The sequence below is a fragment of the Cygnus olor genome, chromosome 4 (genome assembly GCF_009769625.2).
Source record: "Cygnus olor isolate bCygOlo1 chromosome 4, bCygOlo1.pri.v2, whole genome shotgun sequence".
NCBI classification, from domain to species: Eukaryota; Metazoa; Chordata; class Aves; order Anseriformes; family Anatidae; genus Cygnus; species Cygnus olor.
Genome location: NC_049172.1, coordinates 11,913,236 through 11,934,544, shown reverse-complemented (window position 1 = coordinate 11,934,544; position 21,309 = coordinate 11,913,236). Strand labels below are relative to the sequence as shown.

The window sequence follows — 21,309 nt, the reverse complement described above, 5'->3', positions numbered from 1 at the left end:
GCGCTCCTCACCAAGGTCACTGTTCCTGAGACCTGCACCTCCCTGTTCCCTTGGAGGTGCCAGGGCCGTGCTGTGTGTGAGTGCCTGGCGTGCTTGGAGCACCACATCCTAGGACAAAGGGTCTCTCTGTCTGTGTTACAGGCATCTCCCCTCTGCCACACGATGCCCAGCATGCCCCATCTACCAAATGGTGGTGCCTCAGCCCTGAGCGCCCAACCGAGATGGCCGTGCCAGAGCCTGCCCTGTGCTGGCAGCGTGGCTGTTGCCCAGCTTTCTCCGCTTCGTGGAGGAGATGGTCTGGGAGCAATCCCTGAGCGTTGGGCTCTGCCCTGTGCTTGGGGTGGCGGTGGGGGCTCCTTTCCCAGGCCGCCGCAGGTGCCTTATCCTGCTGGTGGGCTGTTTTCCTCCCCTTGCTCTTTGTTGTGCTGGAAGCCTGTTTTCCCAAGGCCAAAAGGGCCAGCGGCAGCCCGTGTTTTGGGACAGTGCCCCGGTTTTCAAGGTTTCTCCCCGGATCCCACGCCTGGCGCAGCTGCGCCGGGGCCCGGTTCACACGGCGGGCTCCCACAACAAGCCCGCGCTGATAACGAGGGGATTTGGGGCGCCCAGCGGGGCCGGGGACCCACGGGAGCCCCTCATCTTGGGGCCGGGGTGTGGAGGGGGCCGCGCCTGCCTCAGCCGGGGCCGGTGCTCCCCACGCCCCGGGGCTCGCATGGGGGCTCCCCGGGCCGGCCCTGGCCTCGTCCCCGGCTCCATCCCCCGCGGCCCGGCCCCGCTGCGGGCGGGCGGAGCGCGGCGGGGCCCCTCCATAAAGGCGGCTGCGGCCGCTGTGGCGGCGTCGCGCTGCCCCCCGCCGGCCCGGCCCCCGGAGCCGCCGCCGCCATGGGCCGCCCCCCGCCGCTCCGCCTGCTCCTCGTCCTCGCCGCCCTCCTGCCGCCTCCCGGGGCCCGCCGTGCCCGTGAGCTGGGGCTGGAGGGGCGGTGGGGCTGGGGGCTCTGCCTGCGTGCCCCCCCTCGGGGTCCCTGTACTGGGAGAAGGGGGGTGCTGCATGGCTGGCTGAGCACCCGCACGGCTTCCTCCCGCAGCCCCTGCCAGCCCCCCGTGTGCTGCCTCGCGTCAGGCCGCCTGCGGGGCTGGCTGCATCCCCGTGCCCTGGCTCTGCGACGGAGAGCGGCAGTGTCCCGACGGGACGGACGAGATCTGCGGTGAGCGAGCGGGGGGGGGTTTGGGGGGCCCCATCCTGCAGTGGGTAGCGGGCTCCTGGGCACGGGGACGTGTTCCGGAGCCTCCTTGGACGTTGCCAGGACGGGGGGGTGGTTGTGGTTGTTCCAAGAGGCGTGGCAGGTCCCCAGTGACCGTGCGCTGTCCCCACAGATGCTCCCTGTGGCGGGGACCCCCACGCGTGGCAGTGTGACGATGGCCGGTGTGTTTCCAGCAGCTGGCGTTGCGACGGCGCTGCCGACTGCCTGGATGGCTCTGACGAGCAGGACTGCGGTGGGTGGTCCCCGGGGGGCCGAGGGGCTGAGTGGGGGTGTCCGGGGGCACAGGGTGAGGTGTGAGTGCTGCTCCGTCCCCTCAGTGTGTGGGGCGAAGAAGCTGCAGTGTCCCGGCACTCACCACTGCATCCCGCACTGGGAGCTCTGCGACCGGCACCAGGACTGCGAGGACGGCTGGGACGAGGAGGGCTGTCCCCAGCAGCCCTGCCTGCCCGGGCAGTGGCAGTGCAGGAACAGGGTGTGCATCATGGCCGAGTGGAAGTGCAACGGGGTCGACGACTGTGGCGATTCCTCGGATGAAGATGTCTGCGGTAAGTGGGCACGCAAGATGCTCCTTGATGGGGTGAGACCTGCCCAGGGTACGTGTGAAGTTTTTTGCCTTCCCGGGCCCCAGCTCCCCTCAGGATGGTGGCAGGCATTCCGGTAATCTGTATGGCACTTTGTGGGACCTCCCCATGAGTCTGGGACCCACAGCTTCTCCAGTGCCCACCTGGCATTGCTCTGCCCTCCTGACATGAGCTGTTTGTGTCGTAGCCCCCTGCCCAGCTGGCATGGTGAGGTGCGACGAGGGGAAGTGCATCCTGGAGTCTCTGATGTGCAACGATGAGGATGACTGCCTGGACGGCACCGATGAGCCCAGCACGTGTGGTGAGCAGGCGCGGGGCCGGGGGAGCTGCAGAAGTGGTCCTGCATCGTTTCACTCCTCTGCTGCGTCCCTGCAGGACGGAGCTGCTTTGTGCGCAACGGGGGCTGTGCGGAGACGTGTGCTGACACCCACTGGGGCGTGCAGTGCTCGTGCGGGGCCGGCTGGGTGCTGCAGGCTGACGGGCAGAGCTGTGCCGGTAAGGAGAGGTTGGGGTGTGCACGCTCTGGGTACAGGAGGCTTTGCCCACTGAGAGTGGGGCCTCGCTGGAGCCAGCGTTCATGCAGGAGCACCCGCCTCAGCCCTGCTCCTGCCCACGTGTCATACCTGGCCCCGAGAAGGCTGCGTGTAGGTCATGTCCCTGCTGTGGCTGATGGGTTTGGGGGTTGGGGGCTATCTAGGTAGTCCCTTGTGGTCAGCGGCAGTGCCCACAGCCAGGGGCTGGCGGTGCTGTCTGAAGGGTGCTGGGCAGCCGTGCCGTGGGCTCCCAGCAGCTCCTGTCGCTGCAGATGTAGACGAGTGCTCCTTGGAGTACAGCCCCTGCAGTCAGCTGTGTAGGAACACCCCGGGCGCTTTCAGCTGCTCCTGCCTCGAGGGCTATACGCTGCGCCACGGCACCATCTGCGAAGTGGCAGGTAGGGTGTGCTGGGCTGCCCTGCCTGTCCCAGGGGTGGGCAGTGCCCCGAGCTAGTCCCATTCCCATCCACCTTGTGACGTTGTCCTGGCAGACAACTCGACGCAGCTCCTGGTGGCCGTTGGGGAGGACCTGGCTCTTCTGGACGTGCGGACTCAGGCTTACCGTCCTCTGCTCTCCACTGAGACTGAGCCCCGTGCCCTGGTGTACGACTTGCTCCGGGAAACCTACTACTGGCTGACAGAAGAGGGCGAGCTCTGCGCCCACCACCCGGGGAAGGGTGCACAGCTTCTCTACGCAGGTGCAGAGATGCAAGGGTGCTGGGTCCTGCGGTGGGGCTGAGATGGGTGCTGAGGGCTGGCCTGCCACCCCAGCCCTGCTTTCCTGTAGAGGAGGGGGCAACCTGGAGTTTGTGGCCAGGAGCTGAGGCTGTGTGCATTAACCACTCTGTCTCTGCAGATGCTGGGGAGGTGAACAGCATCTCCGTGGACTGGTTCACAGGGCAGCTGTACTGGGCCAGCAGCCACCCTGCGGCCGTCTGTGCGGGGCTGGGTGACGGCCGGGGTTACGTGACGGTGCTGGGGAAGGATGTGGCCCCCGAACAGCTGACGGTGTATCCAGCTGCAAGGTAAGGAGTGGGGGACGCAGGGCTTGCCCTGGGGTCCTGAGTGAGTCACGGCTGTGCTCACCACGCCATGCTGGGGGGTTTTGGCAGCCCTGGGGGTATACCAAGAGGTGGGTGCTTGGTGCCTGTCCCCTCAGGTCCATGTACTGGGTCAACCGTGGGCAGAGGGGCCGGACAGTCATCGCTGCAGCTGGCATGGATGGCTCAAACCGCCGGGAGCTCACGGTGGTGTCCATGGAGGAGCCTGTGGGGCTGAGCCTGGACCACGTGGCCGGCAGGCTGTACTGGATCAGCGAGTACAAGGAGGTAGGGACGGGGGGCAGCAAGGCTCAGCCCCACCACGTGCTGGGAGGTGACGAGGTGGGGGTGGGAAGGGTGGCCCTGGTTCCCCTGTGGCACGGGAAGGAGCAGGGAGCAGTGCCCTGGCACACGTGCTGGGGTTGGGAGGGGGAATGCACCTCTGAGCCCCATGGCTGTGGGGCATTCCTGGGCTCTGCAGCCGAGGATCCCTGCGCCGAGGTGTGCCACGTGGCCACTGTGCTCTGTCCCCAGTCCATCGAGACGCTGCAGGTGGATGGCAGTGGGCGCCACTCCTTTCCCTCCGTCCTGCGGAGCCACACGGAGCCGCTGGGCCTGGCTGTGTTCGAGAGCCGGTTCTTCTGGGCCGATGGCACCGAGCTGGTGTCCGCCAGCCGGGCCTCTCCCCAGGAGCACGCTGTGCTGCTCCGGGCCCCGGTCTCGGCTTTCACTGTGCTGCACGTGCTGCAGCAGCCACCACGTGAGTACTGCGCCGGGTCCTACCTGATGGCTCTGCTGGTCCCGTGGTGAGGGCTGCCCTGTGGGGTTGTGGCACAAGGGACACGTTGACCCCCGGGCAAGCTGCTGTGTCCCCTCGGTGTGGCTGGTACCCTGCCTGGGGCAGCTGGCCCCTATCCTGCCACAGGACAGCCTGTGGGTGTGGGGAGAAGCACGAGGGATGGCAGCTGCCTGAGCTCCTCGTGTCCCCTTTGCTCCCAGGGGATACCGCTGCTTGTGCTCCGGGCCTGTGCAGTCACCTTTGCCTCCTGTCCCCTGTGCACCCTCGGGGCTACAAGTGTGCCTGTCCGGAGGGCCTCTACCTCCTGCCCTCAGGGAAGTGTGCAGGTGAGCAGGGCCTGCTTGGCTGCCCGTGGCAGGATGCGTCCCTGCCGTGTGGCGGTTCAGGAGGGGCACTGGGCAGCCCTTTCTGGTGCTGTGCCCCATGCAGGGAGGGGAGCGGGGTGCTGTCTGCACCCTGGGGAGGGGATGATGGTGCTGCATGGGAGCAAGGGACCCCCTTGTCTCTCTGGGGTGTGGCCTGGTGCCTCAGCGGCCCTTTAGAGCGTCAGCCCTGCTTGCCTACAGAGGCTGCCTGGGCTGCGCCCGTCCAGCGCCCCTGGAGACATGCTCACACGCTGCCCTTGTGCCCCACAGAGCTGTCCATCGCGTACTCCTCAGGGACGGCCATCTCCCTGGTGCAGGTGGGCCCCGGGCCACGCAGCCGACGAGTGCAGGAGTGGCGGGAGCCCCTCCACCTGCAGGACGTGGACTGGCAGAGGTCGGTGCTCTACGGGACAGATGACAGGGGGACGCTGCTGCGTGTTGTGGGGCACCCTGGGAGGAGAGAAACCATCGTCACCAGGCTGCCAGGTGAGATCCCGTGGGGTGATGGAGCCCCGCGGTGGCATGCTTGCTTTCTCGGGGCTCCCGGAGATGTGAGGCTCTTCTGCTGCAGAGCTCAGCAGTCCCTTGGTGCCCGCGCTGGGGCTGTGCTGAGGCACCAGTCAGCTGTGCCCTGGCTGTAGGGACAGGGGGGACCCAGGCGGAGGAGCTGGGCCGTGCGACAGCCCCATAACTGCTTGCTTGCCTGCCTGCTGTTGCCAAGTCTGCTCCGCCCGCGTGGACATCCGCTCAGGGAACCTGTACTGGCTGGCGTGTAACCGGAGGGACATCGGGGTGACCCAGGCGCCTGACATGACCCCGCACATCCTGCACCGTGCTCGCAGCAGCATCCAGCACCTCTTCTTGGACTGGCAGCGGGGGGCTCTGTACTGGCTGGCTCGTGGGCAGCCCCTGCAGCAGCTCAGCCTGGCTGGGGGCGACCCGCGGGATGCCTGGAACGAGACGTGGCCTGGAGAGCTGCCCGTGGCCATGGATAGCAGGGCCTTCAGCCTGCTCTGGAGCTCAGCCCTGGGTGAGCCCTGGGGAAATCTGGAGCAGAGGGGGTTGCTGTAGAGGCAGGAGTGACCAGCCGTGCCCTACGTGCAGCAGGTCCCTGCCTGGGCGGTGTGACGCTCTTGGGACAGGCTTTGTCCCACGGGTGGGCTCCTGTCCTCAGCCATGGGGTCCCTGCCATAACTGGGGGTTGTGGGGGCACAGGGTGGGCCACAAGGGGTGCCGGCAAACCCCAGGACCAAAACATCCCTCTGCCTGCAGGCCTGAGGGCACTGAGCCTGACCAAACGGCAAGCAGTCACCCTGGCACCCAGCTGGCCCCATGGTCTCGTGGCTGCCTTCGAGCCGTACCTGGTGTCCGTTAACAAGACGGCTCTGCTGCTCTGGGACCGGAGGACGCTGGCCCTCGTGCTGTCTGTGCCAGCAGAAGGCGTGCAGGGAGCGGTGGCCTTCGTGGACTTGGAGTTGCCTGCAGGTAAGAGGGGCTGGGGCTCTGTGCCTAGCGTCGTACCTGGTGTGGTTGGGCGGCCCGCACCGCTCCAGGCTGGGGCAGTGCCGGGGTGCTGGGGGCCATCCGGGTTGCTCCTGGACGTGCCTGGAGTGCGGACAGCCCCAAATCCAGGCTTGTGTTCCAGTGCCTGCGCCAGTGCCAACAAGCAAAGGGCCTGCGCTGCCACTCCATCCACCCGTGACCACTACGTCGAGGACAAGCACGGCCACTGCTTCAAGGGCAAGCCCAACCACCACATCCGCTTGGCCCCCCACCTCCACCACACGACCTCCACCACGCAAGACCACCACTGCGCCCACCACCACGGCACCAACCAGCAAGGCCACCACAGCACCAACCACCACCAGCCAGTCCACGCCAACCAAAACCACCCCTGCACCAACCACCGCCACCACCAGCCGGTCCACCCCAACCACGACCTCTGCGCCGGCCACCACCCAGGCCGCTCCACCCAAGACCACCACGAGCACCGCCACCGTGAGCACCGCCGCCACCGCTCGGTCTGTGCCAACCAAGCCCGCTGCCCCACGGCTAACGACGACCACGCAGCACCCAACCATCCCTGCACGGGTGGAGCCCACCGTCCCACCCGCCCAGCCCAGCCCCGCACGCCCCCTCACCGCGGTCCCCCGTCTCTCCTGCCCTCGCACACACGTGCCCTGCCGTGACGGCACCGAGTGCGTGGCCCAGGAGTACGTGTGTGACGGAGAGAAGGACTGTGCGGACGGCTCTGACGAGGACGGCTGTGCCCAGCTCTGCGACACCCCAGGTAGGAGCCCTTCTCCAGTCCCCTGCGCAGACGGGTGGCCGTGTGCCAGGATTTCTGGTGGGGTAGGTGGGATGGGGCCCCAGAAAGGTCTGCGTGTCCTGGGCTCCAAAGCTTGACCTAGATATGGATGAACCGAGACCACGTCAGTCTCCCTGCCCGGGACCTGGGCTGCTGGCCGTGCACTGACTAACGAAGCCCTGTCCATGTAATTCGGGGCCACTCCAAGTCACTGGGGGGCTGGCACCCTGCCCGCCTGCAGAAGGCTCGGCACAGCTCCTCGTCTCCCCAGGGGCCTTCCGCTGCGTGAGCGGCGCCGTGTGCGTCGGGGCTGGCGAGCGCTGCGACGGGGTGCCGCAGTGCCCCGACGCCTCGGACGAGGCGGGCTGCTGGAGCCCCACGCAGGACTGCGCCCTGCGCTGTGACGCTGCCACCCGCTGCGTCCCCGAGAGCTGGCTGTGCGACGGCCACGCCGACTGCCTGGACCGTGCCGACGAGCAGCACTGCGGTGAGACCCTGGGGGTGGCACGGGGTGAGCGCGGGGTGAACGCAGTGCCCCCCCTCTCATCCCCGTCTCCCCTCGCAGCGCCCAAGGAGTGCAGCCCAGCCGAGTTCTCCTGCCGCAGCGGGCAGTGCGTGGCCGGGTCCCTGCGCTGCGACGGGGACCGTGACTGCCGGGACGGATCGGACGAGGAGGGCTGTGCCGTGCCACGGCCCCTGCTGTGCCGCGCGGGCGAGGTGGCGTGTCCCCACAGCAGGCAGTGCGTGCCAGAGGCCTGGCGCTGCGACGGGGCCGCCGACTGCGAGGACGGCACGGATGAGCAGGTGGGCGTGCGGTGGGGACCCCCCTGCCCCAACTCCCAGGGGGCTGGTGGCACCGCTCACCCCCTGCTCCTGCAGGGCTGTCCCAGGGAGGAAGGGCTGTGCCGTGACCAGCAGTGGGGCTGCTCCCGGGGCCACGAGTGCATCCCCAACGCCTGGCGGTGCGACGGAGAGGCTGACTGCACGGACGGCAGCGACGAGGCCGGCTGTGAGCAACGCGCTGTGTGTCCCCCTTCGTGTCCCACCTGGGGGCAGCTGGCAGGTCTCCAGCATGGAGGGGGTGGGAGAGCATCCTGGTCTGTGCTGAGGGGAAAGGTCCTGTGTGCAGAGAGCCTCGTCCCAGCACTGCTGGTGGCTCCAGGCCCTGGCTGGGCGTTGTCCCCATGGGACTGGTGGCCTGGGCATTAGGATAGCCTGCGGGCGGGCTGCTGGCACAGCTCTGGGCATTGCTGCCATGTGTCCTGGGCACCCTGTGGGCACAGCTCAGCTCGCCCTGGGCACGCGGATCCGGTGGACAAGGCTCGGGGCAGCTTCCCCCTGTGTGTCCCTGCAGGCCAGCCCGCTCCGTGTCCGAGCCATGAGTACCCCTGCGGGCTGGGGGTCTGCCTGAACGTATCCCTGGTGTGCAGCGGGCAGCAGGACTGCGTGAACGGCTCGGATGAGGGGGGGAACTGCTCCCTGCCCTGCCAGCTACGCTGCTCACAACTCTGCCACCCCTCACCCCAGGGCCCTGTGAGTGTCGGCAGCCCTCACCCGGGGGCTTGCACTGCTCTGCTGCCCTGTCCCAGCTGCAGGAGGAGCCCCACGCACACCTCTTTCCCCACAGCGGTGCTGGTGTGCCCCAGGCTATCGGCTGGCCGAGGATGGCCTGACCTGCGTGGACGTAGATGAGTGCACGGAGCAGGGTGAGCGAGCCTGCAGCCAGACCTGCCTCAATGCCCCGGGGTCCTACAGCTGCGGCTGCCTCACTGGCTACCTGCTGGAGCCCGACGGCCGCGTCTGCAAGCTGAGTGGTAAGCCCCAGGGATCAGCAAGCAGCACTGGGAGCCCTGGTGCTCTGCGGTACGCTGGGAGCCAGGGGGTACTCAGCCATAATTACTGCGTGCCAGCTCGTGGACAGCATCAGGGGGATGTGCTGTGCAGTAGGGCTGAGCCCCAGGAAGGCTCTGACGCCTGGGATGGCTGTTTCCTGGGGCCATGGGGCCACCAGGGGCTGAGGGGCTCTGTGTCACCCCAGGACCAGAGCCCACGTTGCTGGTGGCCGTGCAATCAGAGGTGCTGTCCTACGGCCTGCGGAGCGGGCGTGAGGAGGTGCTGCTGGCCACTGACAAGGAGCGCATCGTCTTCTCGCTCGACTATGACCCGGCAGAGAGGAAAGTTTTCTGGATGGACCTGGCCACAGAGAGCATCTGCTGGCAGGGCCTCGACTCGGGCAAGAAGGGCACGTTGGTGAAAGGTAGGCTGTGAGGACACGGGGTTGGCGGGGCTGGCCTGTGTCCGTGCAATCTGTAGGATGCAGCTGGAGTAGCAGGCTGTGTCCCTTGCGTGTGGAGGTGCTGGGGGGAGCCTGAGCTCCTGGGGTGCTGGAGACCCAGTCTGGGAGCACTGTGCCCCAGCTAGCACCCTCTGGGTGCTGACTCTTGGGCACGTTGCAGGTGTGAGATCAGACTGTATCGCTGTGGACTGGCTCGGGAGGAACCTGTACTGGACGGACGGGGCAGCAGGGCAGGTGCTGGCCACTCGTCTGGGGGCTGCCTGGCGAGGGAAACCAGAGTACACCGTGGTGCTGGATGGAGACATGGACCAGCCCCACTCCCTGGTGCTCCAGCCTCTGGCAGGGTGAGGTTTGGGTAGGAGGACTTGGAGACCTTCTTGCCAGCCCTGCCCTGGCCCGTTTTCCCCTGCAAAAGCAGGCAGCAGGCTGGGGGAGAGTTGGGATGGCCTCGCCTGGGTACTGTTGGGGCTGTAGGACTGGGGAAGAGGAACCCCAGGCATCTGCCCCTGCCTCGGGCAGAGCTCTTAGTGCATCCCTGGTGGAAAGGGAAACCCTGTGCTGTCCTCTTCCCACCAGGATGCTGTACTGGTCAGAGGTGGGCAGCCTCCCCCGCCTGATGGAGGCCACCATGGACGGGAGCCGGCGGCACGTGCTGCTGGCGCAGGGGCTGGGCTGGCCCACAGCACTGGCCCTTGACCTCCCCGCCTCAAGGATCTTCTGGCTGGATGAGAAACTGAGCAGCGTGGGTTCTGCACGTCTGGACGGCACTGACGTGAAGGTGCGTGGTGGGTGCTGTGGTCACAGGGCTGGGTCGGGTGCTAGGGTCAGCTCTAACGGCCTCTCTCTCCTCCAGGTGCTGCAGCTGGGCTGGGTCCGGAGCCCTTTTGCAGCAGCAGTGTGCGAGGGGCAGCTCTACTGGTCAGAGGGGAAGACGTGGTCGGTGCAGCAGGTGGACAAGGCTACTGGCAAGAACAGGACCGTGCTGCTCAAGCGACACGGGCAGCCCCACGGCCTGCAGGTACCTACCCGAGGGAGCCCTGAACCCTGCTGCACCCGCTCTACTTGGGCACGGGGTGTGGAAGCATTGAGAGCTGTACCTGCTCCATCCCCGTGGTCCTTGGGACAGTGGCCCCTGCGGTCAGGAGTCACTGTCTCTCTTGTGGAGCTGCTAGGCCCCGGTCGGGCTGTGGGGCTGAGCCTGCCTTTCCCTACAGGTGATGCACCCAGCCCTGCGCCCGGCGGCCCCTAACCCGTGCACAGCGCGTGGCTGCTCCCACCTGTGTCTGCTGAGCGCCCGGCACTCCGGGCAGTGCCGCTGCCCTACTGGGCTGACCCTGGCTGCCGATGAGACCACCTGCCTGCCCCTCCACGATTCAGCCTTCGCCCTCCTGGTGTCACCGGCAGCCGTGACGCAGGTACCCTCCTGCAGGGCCAGGCCTGGGGGCTGCTCCCCTAGCTGCTTTTGGGGGAGCGGGGTCCCCGTCCCAGCGCTGTCTCCTTCCTCCAGGTCTACCTGAAGGACCTTCCCACAAAGGCTACATCCCAAGGCCTCCCTCCGCACCGGGGGCCCTGCCCCTGGCCAAGGTGGGACGCCTGACTGCCGTTGACTACGCGGTGAAGGACAAGAGCCTGTATTTCGCAGAGGTGGGGGGCGGCTCCATCGGGCTGCTGCGCCTGAAGGACTCGGGCCGGCTCTCCTGGAAGCAGGCGGTGGCTGTGGAGGCACGGTGTCCTCCCTGGCCCTGGACTGGCTGAGCGGAAACCTGTACTGGATCGGGGGGCAGCCAGCCAGCATCCACGTGGCTGCACCCGGCGGGCGTTGGGCCCTGGTGGCTGCTCAGCGAGGGGCTGCAGGGGGCTGCCTGGCTGGCGCTCTGCCCCCGCGCGTCCACCATGTGCTTTTGTCACCGCGGCGGGGAGGCGGGGGCCTGGCGCCACGGTGGAGTGCGCGGCCATGGACGGCACCGGCCGCAGAGCGCTCTGGAGGAGAGCCCGGTCTCCTGCTGGCCTTGCCTTTGGGGGTGCTGGCACCAGGCTGTACTGGGCAGACCGGGGTGAGTGTGGGGTTGACCTAGGGCGCTGTGGCATGTAGCAGGGCTGCAGGCGCTCACCCTGCGGGGTGTGACTTGGTGCAGCCCCAAGGGGCAGCCCGAAGCCCTGTGTGCCTTGCAGCTGATGCCCCCCGTGTCTGTGCCCACAGAGAGGGGTGCGATCGGCAGCATTGAGCTGGATGGCTCCCACTTCCGTCTGGTGCGGGAAGGGCTGCATGGCCTCTCGCTCTTTGCCATCGGAGACGGCTTTCTGCTCTGGACCACAGCCTCGACTAACGGTGAGCCCATCTGGGATGCACTGAGCTTCCTTCAGCTCCTCCTGCTGCCCTGGGACTCAGGGTGTCTGCCAGTCCCTGTGGGATACAGGGTAAAGGGCAGGCTGCAGGAGCCCCATCTCCTGTGCCAGGCACCTTTGTGGGAGGAGGTGGAACGGTGCTGAAGCCAGGGTGTGTCCCCAGGCTCCAGCAAGGTCTGGCACAGCCGACTGGAGCAGGCTAAGAGCTGGTGGTTCCCGATGGAGCAGGAGCTGGTAGCCTTGAGGATTTACAGCCAGGTCTCGCAAGAAGGTGGGTCTGGGGCTGCCCCGGCCTCTGGTGTCCGGGGCACCGAGTTGTGCCCCGCAGAGGCCCTGCTAACTCGTGCTGTCCTGGCAGGCACCCACGGCTGTGCGAAGAGCAACGGGGGCTGCAGCCAGCTCTGCCTGCCCAACCCCACGGGACGGCAGTGCCGCTGTTCCCTCGGGTACCGCCTGGTGCACGAGGTGACCTGCGTGCTGGCCCCACCGTGCCCGGCCCCGCTGCGGGCTTGTGCTGACCTCCAGCAGCTGCATCTCCAGAGAGCAGGTCTGCGACGGGCACCCCAACTGTGCTGATGGCTCCGATGAGTCGGTGCTGTAAGTGCTTCCCCCCTGCTGGGGCACGTCGGTGTCTCCCCTGGTTGGGAAGGGGACTCTCACCTGGGTCTCTGGTCTGTGCTCACTCCTCCAGGCCCCTCTGTGGAGCCGAAGACACAGGTTCACGTGGTGGTGGCACCATCAGGTATCTCCCACGCGGAAGAGGAGAAACCAGCCGTGCCCTCAGCTGCACCTGTGCCTCAGCAGCCTGTCCCCAGCCTGCCTGCAGCCCCCGGCCCTCGGGAGCATGAAGAACCCTTCCTGGTAACACCCCAACACCGAGGAGGTGCTGGGGGCCGTGCCGTGCAGCAGCGAGACGTGTAACCTGCGCGGGGACTAGCGCCATCGAGGCTGGGCGGGTGACGTGTCACTGCGCCCTGGGCTACCGCGGGGACTACTGCGAGGAGGCCGAGGTGCAGCCGGTGGCAGGACCCATCGCCCTGGGGGTGGCCGTGCTCCTGCTGCTGGCTGCGGCTGCTGTGGGGGCCCTGGCCTACATGCGGAGGCAGGACAGGCGGAGGAGGTGAGCTGTGGGGATGGAGAGGCAGGATGTCTGCCCAGGGACAAAGTGGTGTCTGGTGCACTCCTCTGCCACGTGGAAAGCTCCGGTCACCCCGGCAGGCTAACGACACAGGTTCGAGACCTGCTCCACCTTGAAGACAGGGCTCTGTCGTTCTGAGATTCTTTATTTTCTCTCCACAGGACCTCGAGCACCGCTTCCACCCGGGTGCTGACTCTGTACCACCGTGAAAGTGACCCCGAGGAAGAGGATGAGGAGGAGGAAGAGCTTCCCCCCAAAAGCGATACCTTTGTGAACGAAGCTTATGACGGGAAAGAGGTGAGCAGTGTGTGGAGTAGGCCCTGCTAGGAACCCTCCTGACACTCTGGCTTGTCCTGAGGCTCCTCCAGATATACCTCAGGCCCAGTGCATGCTTGCTGAGGCAAGAGAGGAGCAGAATGTAGGGATGCCAGGAGTCTGACCCGATGGAGGGGCTGTCCCGCTCCTCCTGTGGTCAGAACCCCCGTGCCAAGGTGTGGGTGGGCCCAAGGAGGCTGGTGTAGATCCATCCTTGATGCACTTATCTGTTGCCTGTGCAGGAGCTGCCAGCCGCACTTAGGAAGGGACCGCCCTCGCCCTGATCCTGTATTTCCATAAAGGAACATCGTGCAGCATCTCTGGTGCCGTGGTGGTTTGTGTTTTGGGGAGCGGAGGGTGCTCAGGGCTCCGTTGGGGTAGAAAACTGGCCAAAAGAGCTCTGCAAGCAGGCTGGCCGGGCTCAGCTCGGCTCAGCCCAGTTACGCAGGCGGTTGAGTGGGATTTTATCGTGCAGTTCTGGCCCCTTAGGTGTCCCTTACAAACCAGTGCGACCAGTTTTACTGCCTTGCACCAAGCTAATGATGGAAAGGAAAATATATGCTATTTTTCCCCAAAGCGGCTGTACTTCGGAGGAAGGAGAAACCTCCTCCTGAGCCCATTTTAGCCGTGGGATAAAAGTCCTTGAGGAAGGTGGCTATAAAAGCCACCTGTCCTCTTGCAGACCTTTCCTCCCTGCTTCAGGCGAAGCACAGGGGAGCAGGGTTGGCCGTGCCTCTGGCTCTCAGCCCAGCCTGCCTGGCAGAAAGCCCATAACTACCCCACACCGCGGACCTGTTCCTCTTCATTTATTTTCATGTTTACACAGCCCTGAGCTGAGCAGAGTTGTGGGAGGTGCTCCCCTCCCCTCTTCCCCACCCTGCAGGCTGTGCAGTTGTAAGCAGTGTCCTGCTCGTGTGAGAACGCCCTGAAACACTGCACGGTGCAGGGCGATGAGCTGCACGGAGTGCCTGGAGCAAGGCCTGGACCACACAAAGCACAGCTTTGGCACAGTCACAGAGCCTGGAGCGTGGCAGGCTTTTGAGGAGGCTGCAGAGATTCAAGCTGGGTCCTTGTTCTGAGGTGCCCTAGAGCCTGGGGAGGCAGGAGCCAGCACCCTTCTCAGCACCAGGCAGGGCAGTGCCCGCTGCTCTCCCCGTGCTTGAGCTACAGGTCAGAGTCACAAGGCAGGGTGTTCTTCCAGGGCCGCCCGTCTCGCTCATCCTCCAGCACGTCCCAGGGGTTACTGTAGGCACCGGTGGTGGAGAGTGGCCCAGGATCCCGCACAGGGCCGGGGGGGTATTTGGGGGCCCTGCGCTTCTTGCAGCAGCAGTGGAAACTGAGGGTGAGGGCCAGCCCCCCCAGGATCTCCAGACAGCTCCCCAGGTAGCTCAGCACCAAGCTGTAACCCACAGCCAGTGTGCTGCCGGACGCTGCAGGCAGTGCCCACAGCTCGTGGGTGTACCAGGACACGGGTATGAGGCTCAGCAGCCCCGAGAGGAGCAGCACGAGCCCTGCTGCACCAGCCACCGGGTGCCGGGGCTCCTCCTGCCAGCAGCGCACCCCCAGGGTGGCCACCACCAAGCCCAGGAGGGTGAGCACCAGCGAGGTGGGCATCAGCCCTCGGGCCACCTGCACGGGCACCTCCTCGAAGTAGCCCAGCTCGTCTACCTGCCCGCAGCGGCGGTCGTGGCTGCTCTGCCTCTCGCTGCACAGGTCCCAGATGCCCTGCTCCAAGACGAAGTCGGAGGGTTGCTCGGGCACGAGGCTCACCTGCCTCCAGCTGGGCGTCATTGTGCCTACCAGCGTCAGCAGGAGCCCGCAGGGGCACAGCACCAGGCCCACGATCATCGCCTTCGGCGTCCTCATGCTCGGAGGGTGGGTGCTCTCCAAATTCAGCTCCTGCTTGCTGAAGGCAGGGAGATCAGCGCGCACATCCGTGCCCGTGGGGTTATCCCGCGACAGGGCAGGAGCCCCAGGTCCCGTGGGGCGGACAGCCGGCAGGTGAGGTGCTGGAGGTGGCTGTGCTGCGGGAGGTGCCGGCAGCAGGAGGAAGTGCAGGCAGGGAGGAGCCGGGAGCAGGCAGCAGGCAGTGCTGGCCAGCACCCAGCCAGCACGGCGGGGGCAGCACCCTCCAGCAGCACAGCAGGGCCACGGCACTGCAGGAGCCAACAACACATCGGTCCTCCGCTCTGCCCTCACAGGTAGAGGGGCTGGGATGCCAGGGGCATGGATCGGTGTATGAAAATCAGTCATTAAAATGCAACTGCAGCTCTAGTTGCAATCAGTAAGGACCCTGTGGTCATCCGCTGGCCCAAGAGACCTTCCCAGCCCCTTCATCTCCTCGCTTACCGTCCCAGCAAGCATCTCCCTGCACGTCAGGGACCGCTCCTGAGCTTGGCCCTGCTCAGAGGCACACCCGCAGGTGGTGGTGGCAGCCCAGCCGTCAGCAGGAAAAGTTCCTGGGATGTCCCTTGAGGCAATTGTGGTAAGTCGGCACATTTCGAGGTTGCCCTGTGTGGGCTTTTGCTCCCCAAAAAAGCACTGGTCTTGTGCGTCTCCCAATTTCGCTGAATTCCTGCTGGTCACGCTGGGCCCAAAAGAGGGCAGCATCCTCTCTGGATTAATTTGGGATGATCGATCCCAGCCGAGCGGGAGGGCTGGCTGCACGCCTTCCCCACAGTATCCTCGCACTGGTGAGCGTGTGGCCTCGGCCACCTCGGGGTTGCCCCACTGCCCCAGGAGCCTTTTGGTCTGCGGGAGCCAGAGCATTTGGGGAGCTGACTGCGGGGCTGTTAACCCCTGCTCAAGCAGGGGCACCTAGAGCACATTGCAAAGGACCACGTCCAGGCAGGTTTTGAACATCCCCAGAGAAGGGAGACTCCACAGCCTTTCTGGACAGCCTGTCCCAGTGCTCTGTCACCCTCACAGAGGAGCTGTCGGTCCAACCAACATGCCAAATGCTGTCTGCTTGATGCGTCAGCTCATGAGGCTGCCTTCTGCCACGGGACCTCTGTTTCCCGACGGGAGCAGGCTCTGAAAGCACCTGAAATCTCCTACTCCTGACTCTTTCAGGGGGCTGGTTTTCTCATTTGCTCCTCCAGCGATGCCCTGCCCCTCTTCCTGAATGCTCCCACAGGCCTGGCTTTAGAAGGTGGGCACTGCTTGGCTACCCTGTCCTGTAAGGATATGTAGGTGCTGGGTGCCTGGGGCTTTGCAATTAAGAGCAGGTTTAACAGCCTGGGACCTTCCATTTTGTTCGTAATGCCCAGCAGCATTGTGATCTGCTCTTTGGGCTGGCGCCCAGGCTCCCGATCACGGGGTAACAATAAGCAGATTAGGTGATGTGGCCCCGATGCTTGATGACCTGCCCTGAGTAAGCCCAGGGAAGGAAATGGGATTAACAGAGCTGTTTCCCACTCTTCGTACGGAGTTATAGATTGTTCATTTCTTCCCCTTTTAGTTTTTAATGAAGTAGTGTGAAAAGCCATTCAAAGCAGAGGCTGGCCCTTCCTAGCTCTGGGGAAGCATTCAAAGCCATCTGGTCTCGGAGATAAAATGGGCTGGCTGAAATGGCCTTCCTTCCCACGTTTCCCCAGCTGCTGGGTGGGGAGAGCTACCTTACTTGGTGTTTTCTACTTCTCCAAGGACATAGTTTTTCCTACCTTGGCAAAGCCATGATGAGGGAAACTTTATCTGGGCCTAGTTGAGTAGGCTTTCAACTTTTTTTTACTCCCCTTTGTAAATTGAAGTATCATCAGGAGGCCTTGAGCTAACAGGAAGGGGAAAAGATCTAGGATCGGGTGGTCAGAACTTGTGCCCAGTTCCAAGGAGAAAAAAAAAAATAATAATAAAAAAAAAAACAGGACAGGCTACTGAGTGTCAAGTTGCTGCTTCCAGCCGCACGTACCTGCATCGTTGAAGGCTGCAGATGCATTTGAGGCAAGAGTGCTGTGATCATCAGGAGCAAGAGTCTGTGACCAGACTCCCAAGCCCAGCTGAGCTTTTGAGAAGCGATTCTGGAGGGGAGGAGAGTCCTTCTGCACAAAGGCAGCCCTGTGCTGTCTGAATTTGTGGCACTGAGAACAGCAGGGCATGTGCTCGCGAGGGGGCTGCTCCCACCCCCTTCCTGCCGTGCTGCAGGGCTTGTCTTCAGAAGCAGCAGGATCTCTCAGCATCCTGTTTGCCGTGCTGGGAACTGCCAGGGCCGGGGCTGTTTAGTGGGAGCCTGCAGCTGGCAATTCCTGTTTATGTCCTGCTGACCGTGGGGCTCCACATCTGCCATATGCAGCAAGGCAGTGGGGCTGCAAGGCCGGAGGGGGGACCAGGCCTGGCTCGGTGCCTGTGTCCCAGGGGCTTGAATATCTCCACAGCATCGTGCTGCCCGCATGTGATGTGAGTTATGCTGTACCTGAGCCCAGGCCATATGTCCTTTGTTCTCTCTCTCTCTCTTTTTAATGGCGAAGCCTGGCAGCCCCCTGCCTCCTGCCTGCTGAAGGAGAAGGGGGCTGGTTGGGAACAGGAGCTGGGTGCACTTGGAGATGGCAATTTCCTCCAGTCCAGCTCTTTGGCCACTGTCCATCTGTGTTTGCCTCTGTGCTGAAACCCTGAATCCTCACAGAGTGGAAGCAAGGCAGGATGTCTTGAACAGCCCGTGCTGGGTTGTTCAGGCCTGGTTGTCTAAGCCTCTCCCCAGTTTCCATCCCCCAGGGAAGTCTCCTTAGGCAGGTGTTCAGGTTGGAGGACCTGGTTCTGACAGCTCCATTTTGCTGCTTTTTCTTCTAGAATTTGGAGTGTGATATTAGGATTCCCCATCATCTCAGCCATAACTGAGCCGTGGCCCTGGCAGCACGTGAGAGCAGCCAGGACATGCTCTGCACAGCACAATCAGCAGCTGCGATGGGCTTCTCTCAGCCGGGCTCCTGGCTTCCTCCCTGGACACAGCGTTGTCTTTGTGCCTGCCTTCTGGGATGCTGAGAGCAATCCCCTCGGGCAGGACAGTGCCTGCGGCCCTGCTTGCCAGCTGGATGAGGAGCAGCCACCCATGTGCCCTCTGCAGAGCTCAGGCAGCAGCAGTCAGCACCCGACACGCAGCTCCATGCCCCAGCTCTCCAGCGCTCAGGCTGTGTCTTCTGGGAGCAGATTTATTGGCTTCTCATTTGCCTGCCACCTTCCAGGCTGGACGTGGCAGTCATCAGGCTGTGCTTTAGGGGGGTATCAGAGACTAGAGGCTGTGTTGGGCATGCAGAGGGCTTGCAAGTCCGATGCTGGTAGATCCCCCTCTAGGGCTGTGACCTCGCAGCAGTTTTACTACACTCAGACCATGGCCTGTAGGAGTCCTGGCTGTTTCCCCCAGACCCAAAACCCAGCGTGAGGGAGCTGCATACAACCACACGGTCTGGGGACGGCATCCTGTGCCTGCAGAGAGCAGCAGATCTCAGTGCGCGCCCGCGTTCCTGCTCTGTTCCTGCAGCCCAGCTGTGATCTGAAAACCACTCGGGCTAAATCCTGGGAACGAGTTGTTGAAAGCATTATTAGATGCCCCCCAGCTATTCACTCATCTGTTAAACCCTCCCTTCCAAGCTGCCGCATTTGGACTTGCAGATTGCCCAGAGTATCTTCTGAGTCTTTGCTTTCAGTTCAGAAAACGATGTAAAAAGCATTTTTGCAGCTATTTCTATTTTTGTCTGACTCAATCCTAAAACGGCTGAGAGTGGTTTGGCCATGAAGCTCTTGCTCTGGGTTTCCAGGATGTGGCCCTTTTCGGCTGGGGAGAAGAGAGCTGTGTGAGCTGTGTCTGGCTGTGGAAACTGCATGTTTGTCCAGCTCCTGGGCTACAGATCTCAGAGCAAAAGGCAGTGCCAGTGCCCGTGGGCACTGAACATGTTGCAACCAGCAAGGTGAAAGCAGTACTTTGTAACGAGGTTCATCTACCTACTGTAAATGTGACTCACCTGCACGTACTTTGCTCTTTCCTTGGGCTAAAAGGCCAGAATCCAGTGCACAGCTAGTTTTGACTGTGCCTTTACATATTTCCAAGGAGTCTGGGCAGCTCCATGCTGGTCAGACCTCTGGTTGTTTGACCCAAAAGACCTGCTTAAACCTTTCCTCTTAAAAAAGCCCTGGGAAGGAGACAGCTTCATCCAATACCTGTGCTAGTGACTGAGGAACAGCAGGACCTCTGGTCTTTGGTATTATTTTTTTTTTCTGACATTGCACAGGAAAAGGACAGGACCTCTGTCATGACTGTAGGAAATCCCCCGCTGTATTTGCAAACTACATGGACGTTTTGACCCAGAAGGATAGTTTTGTCTTGCTCCCATGTTACTTGCTGGCCAGCATACTGTACAATTTTGCTCCGCAGGAGGATCCTGGCCACTGTTCAGGAAAGCACAGGACTCTTGCAGGTTAGTCAGGGAAATTCTGCAAATGAAAGAGAAACACTTTTCTTTCTGTGTGTCAGATCCACGCAGCACAGTACACCTTCAGCGTGTGCGATACCATCAACACAAGCTTTCAAGGAAACCAGCACTCCAGTGAAGACGAAACTAATTGATTTTGGCACAGAAATGCCAGCTGAAACCACTAACTGCAGAGCATGCACAAGCAGCTCTTGGGTGTAAACTGTCCCCTGATGCAGGACTGGACCACAGCAGCAATGCCAAAGCACGTGCCTTCTCATCTTCCGTCCCATCAGCTTCCTGGAGGAATGAGCTCCGAGATGTGGCCCAGCTCATGTGCTGCTCTAAGGATGCAGCAAATCCAGTACTTCGGTCTCCAAAGTCTCTTCTTGCTGTTCTGCAGCCCCTCAGGGAGACCCTTATACCTCCTGCTACAGGAGGGGTGGGAGATGGCAGCGTAGCAAGGCAAGGAATGCTCAAAAGCTTGCAGGTCTTTATATAAGTCATTAATTAATTATTATTATTCATTAATACCCATGGAAGCAGCAAGTTTTCATCATCAGAAGGAGGTCCGCCCTGGTACATGATTTAGGCCAATGAGGTATTCCCAGGACATTCTTTTTTCTTTTTTCTTTTTTTTTTTCTTTTTTTTTTCTTTTTTTTTTTTTTTCTTTTTCTTTTTTTTTTTTCTTCTTTTTTCTTTTTTTCTTTTTTTTTTTTTTTTTTTTTTTTTTTTTTTTTTTTCTTTTTTTCTTTCTTTTTCTTTTTTTTCTTTTTTTTTTTTTCTTTTTTCTTTTTTTTTTTTTTTTCTTTTTTTTTTTCTTTTTTTTTTTTTTTTTTTTTTTTCTTTTTTCTTTTTTTTTTTTTTTTCCTTTTTTTTTTTTTTCTTTGTTTTTTTCTTTTTCCTTTTTTTTTTTTTCCCCTAAATTAGTCACTACCTCTAATTTGCCCACTTGGACCATAGGGAGCTAGGAGAAGGCTTGACACTGCCACTTACATGACTGGAGCATAGCTGCTGGGCCTTTGCTGTGATTACTGAATCCGCAGTACAGCAGTAGATGCTTAAATACTGTGCTTCACTGCTGGGGAAAGCAGAGTCCGGGGATTTTTTCTACATGTTTGTTTGGTTGGTTGGTTGGTTTTGGTTCTATTTCACACTGCTGTCTGCTCTCCAGGACCACGAATGAGGAAGGTCACTATAAACTTTAGAAATCCCTAAAGGGGGTGAGCCCTCCTGGGGTGGTGAGTGTCCGTGTGTTGCAGGAGTCTGATTTGAGCAGATCTGCTTACCATCACTGGTGCTGTGCGGTGTGCCATCGCAGTGTGGGGCATTAACACAAGGCTGGAGGCAGTCAGCAAGACAGAAAGTGAGGGAGACATCACTTCAAGCCAAAAGCATAGGAATGTGCATTTACCAGCAGGGAAACAAAGGAGGAAACGAGATGTCCTGGAGCAACGTCAGCTTCAAAGGAGCATCAAGCAGGAGCACCAAGACAAAACAGTTCAAAACTGTATGTGACACCCAGTGCTTTGCTAGACAGTAGCAATAAATTAGCCATGCTCATCAAAGCTTTGTCATGAAGGAAGACATGGAAAACTGCCAGACAGTTTGGGAGAGCAGGCTGCAAGGGGGAGGTGTCTCTGGCAAGGCAGAGCCTGGCATCACTGTTACACAGCTCCGAGGCACCTGCAATGGCTTAACAGAGCTACTGCACAGGGAAAAGACCCTGGACAGTGCTGGGCACTGGCTGGATGGCAAGAAACCAGAGAGCCCAATGATCTCTTGTGGAGACACAGTGGTTCCCATCTCATAATGTTCACTGGATATGGTGGCTTGGGAGATAGGAGAGGGCTTTGCTGGCAGTGTTGGCCTGTGCCACATAGAAGGGACTTCCTCGCTGGTCTGTCTGTGGTGGCCAGGTGTTTGCAGC

The 21,309-nt window shown here is 62.0% G+C and overlaps 3 protein-coding genes across 3 annotated transcripts; 1 reads left to right on the top strand and 2 right to left on the bottom strand.

The window, feature by feature from the left end:
- Positions 1–864: 864 nt before the first annotated feature.
- On the top strand, positions 865–13,297 carry LOC121069557 (prolow-density lipoprotein receptor-related protein 1-like). The gene is made up of 33 exons (XM_040555858.1): positions 865–955; positions 1,083–1,202; positions 1,372–1,491; positions 1,577–1,804; positions 2,028–2,141; positions 2,216–2,335; positions 2,646–2,771; positions 2,865–3,071; positions 3,230–3,398; positions 3,533–3,701; positions 3,948–4,173; positions 4,413–4,538; positions 4,848–5,063; positions 5,299–5,607; positions 5,850–6,062; positions 6,223–6,867; positions 7,157–7,372; positions 7,451–7,689; positions 7,765–7,894; positions 8,240–8,418; positions 8,513–8,699; positions 8,924–9,142; positions 9,342–9,525; positions 9,758–9,959; positions 10,035–10,199; positions 10,396–10,596; positions 10,689–11,235; positions 11,382–11,510; positions 11,691–11,798; positions 11,886–12,124; positions 12,219–12,647; positions 12,827–12,962; positions 13,223–13,297. Exons 1-27 carry the CDS (start codon positions 880–882, stop codon positions 10,776–10,778), a joined length of 5,196 nt encoding a protein of 1,731 aa, XP_040411792.1. The 5' UTR covers positions 865–879; the 3' UTR covers positions 10,779–11,235; positions 11,382–11,510; positions 11,691–11,798; positions 11,886–12,124; positions 12,219–12,647; positions 12,827–12,962; positions 13,223–13,297.
- Positions 11,019–12,470, bottom strand: LOC121069558. Its single transcript, XM_040555859.1, has 5 exons — positions 12,220–12,470; positions 11,887–12,125; positions 11,692–11,799; positions 11,382–11,511; positions 11,019–11,235 (listed from the first exon to the last, which is right to left on the bottom strand). Exons 1-5 carry the CDS (start codon positions 12,468–12,470, stop codon positions 11,019–11,021), a joined length of 945 nt encoding a protein of 314 aa, XP_040411793.1.
- Positions 13,298–13,393: 96 nt separating the features above from the next.
- CLDN23 (claudin 23) lies at positions 13,394–15,047 on the bottom strand. Its single transcript, XM_040555860.1, has one exon. The coding sequence runs from the start codon at positions 14,844–14,846 to the stop codon at positions 14,145–14,147; it is 702 nt and encodes a 233-aa protein (XP_040411794.1). The 5' UTR covers positions 14,847–15,047; the 3' UTR covers positions 13,394–14,144.
- Between the last annotated feature and the right edge of the window lie 6,262 nt (positions 15,048–21,309).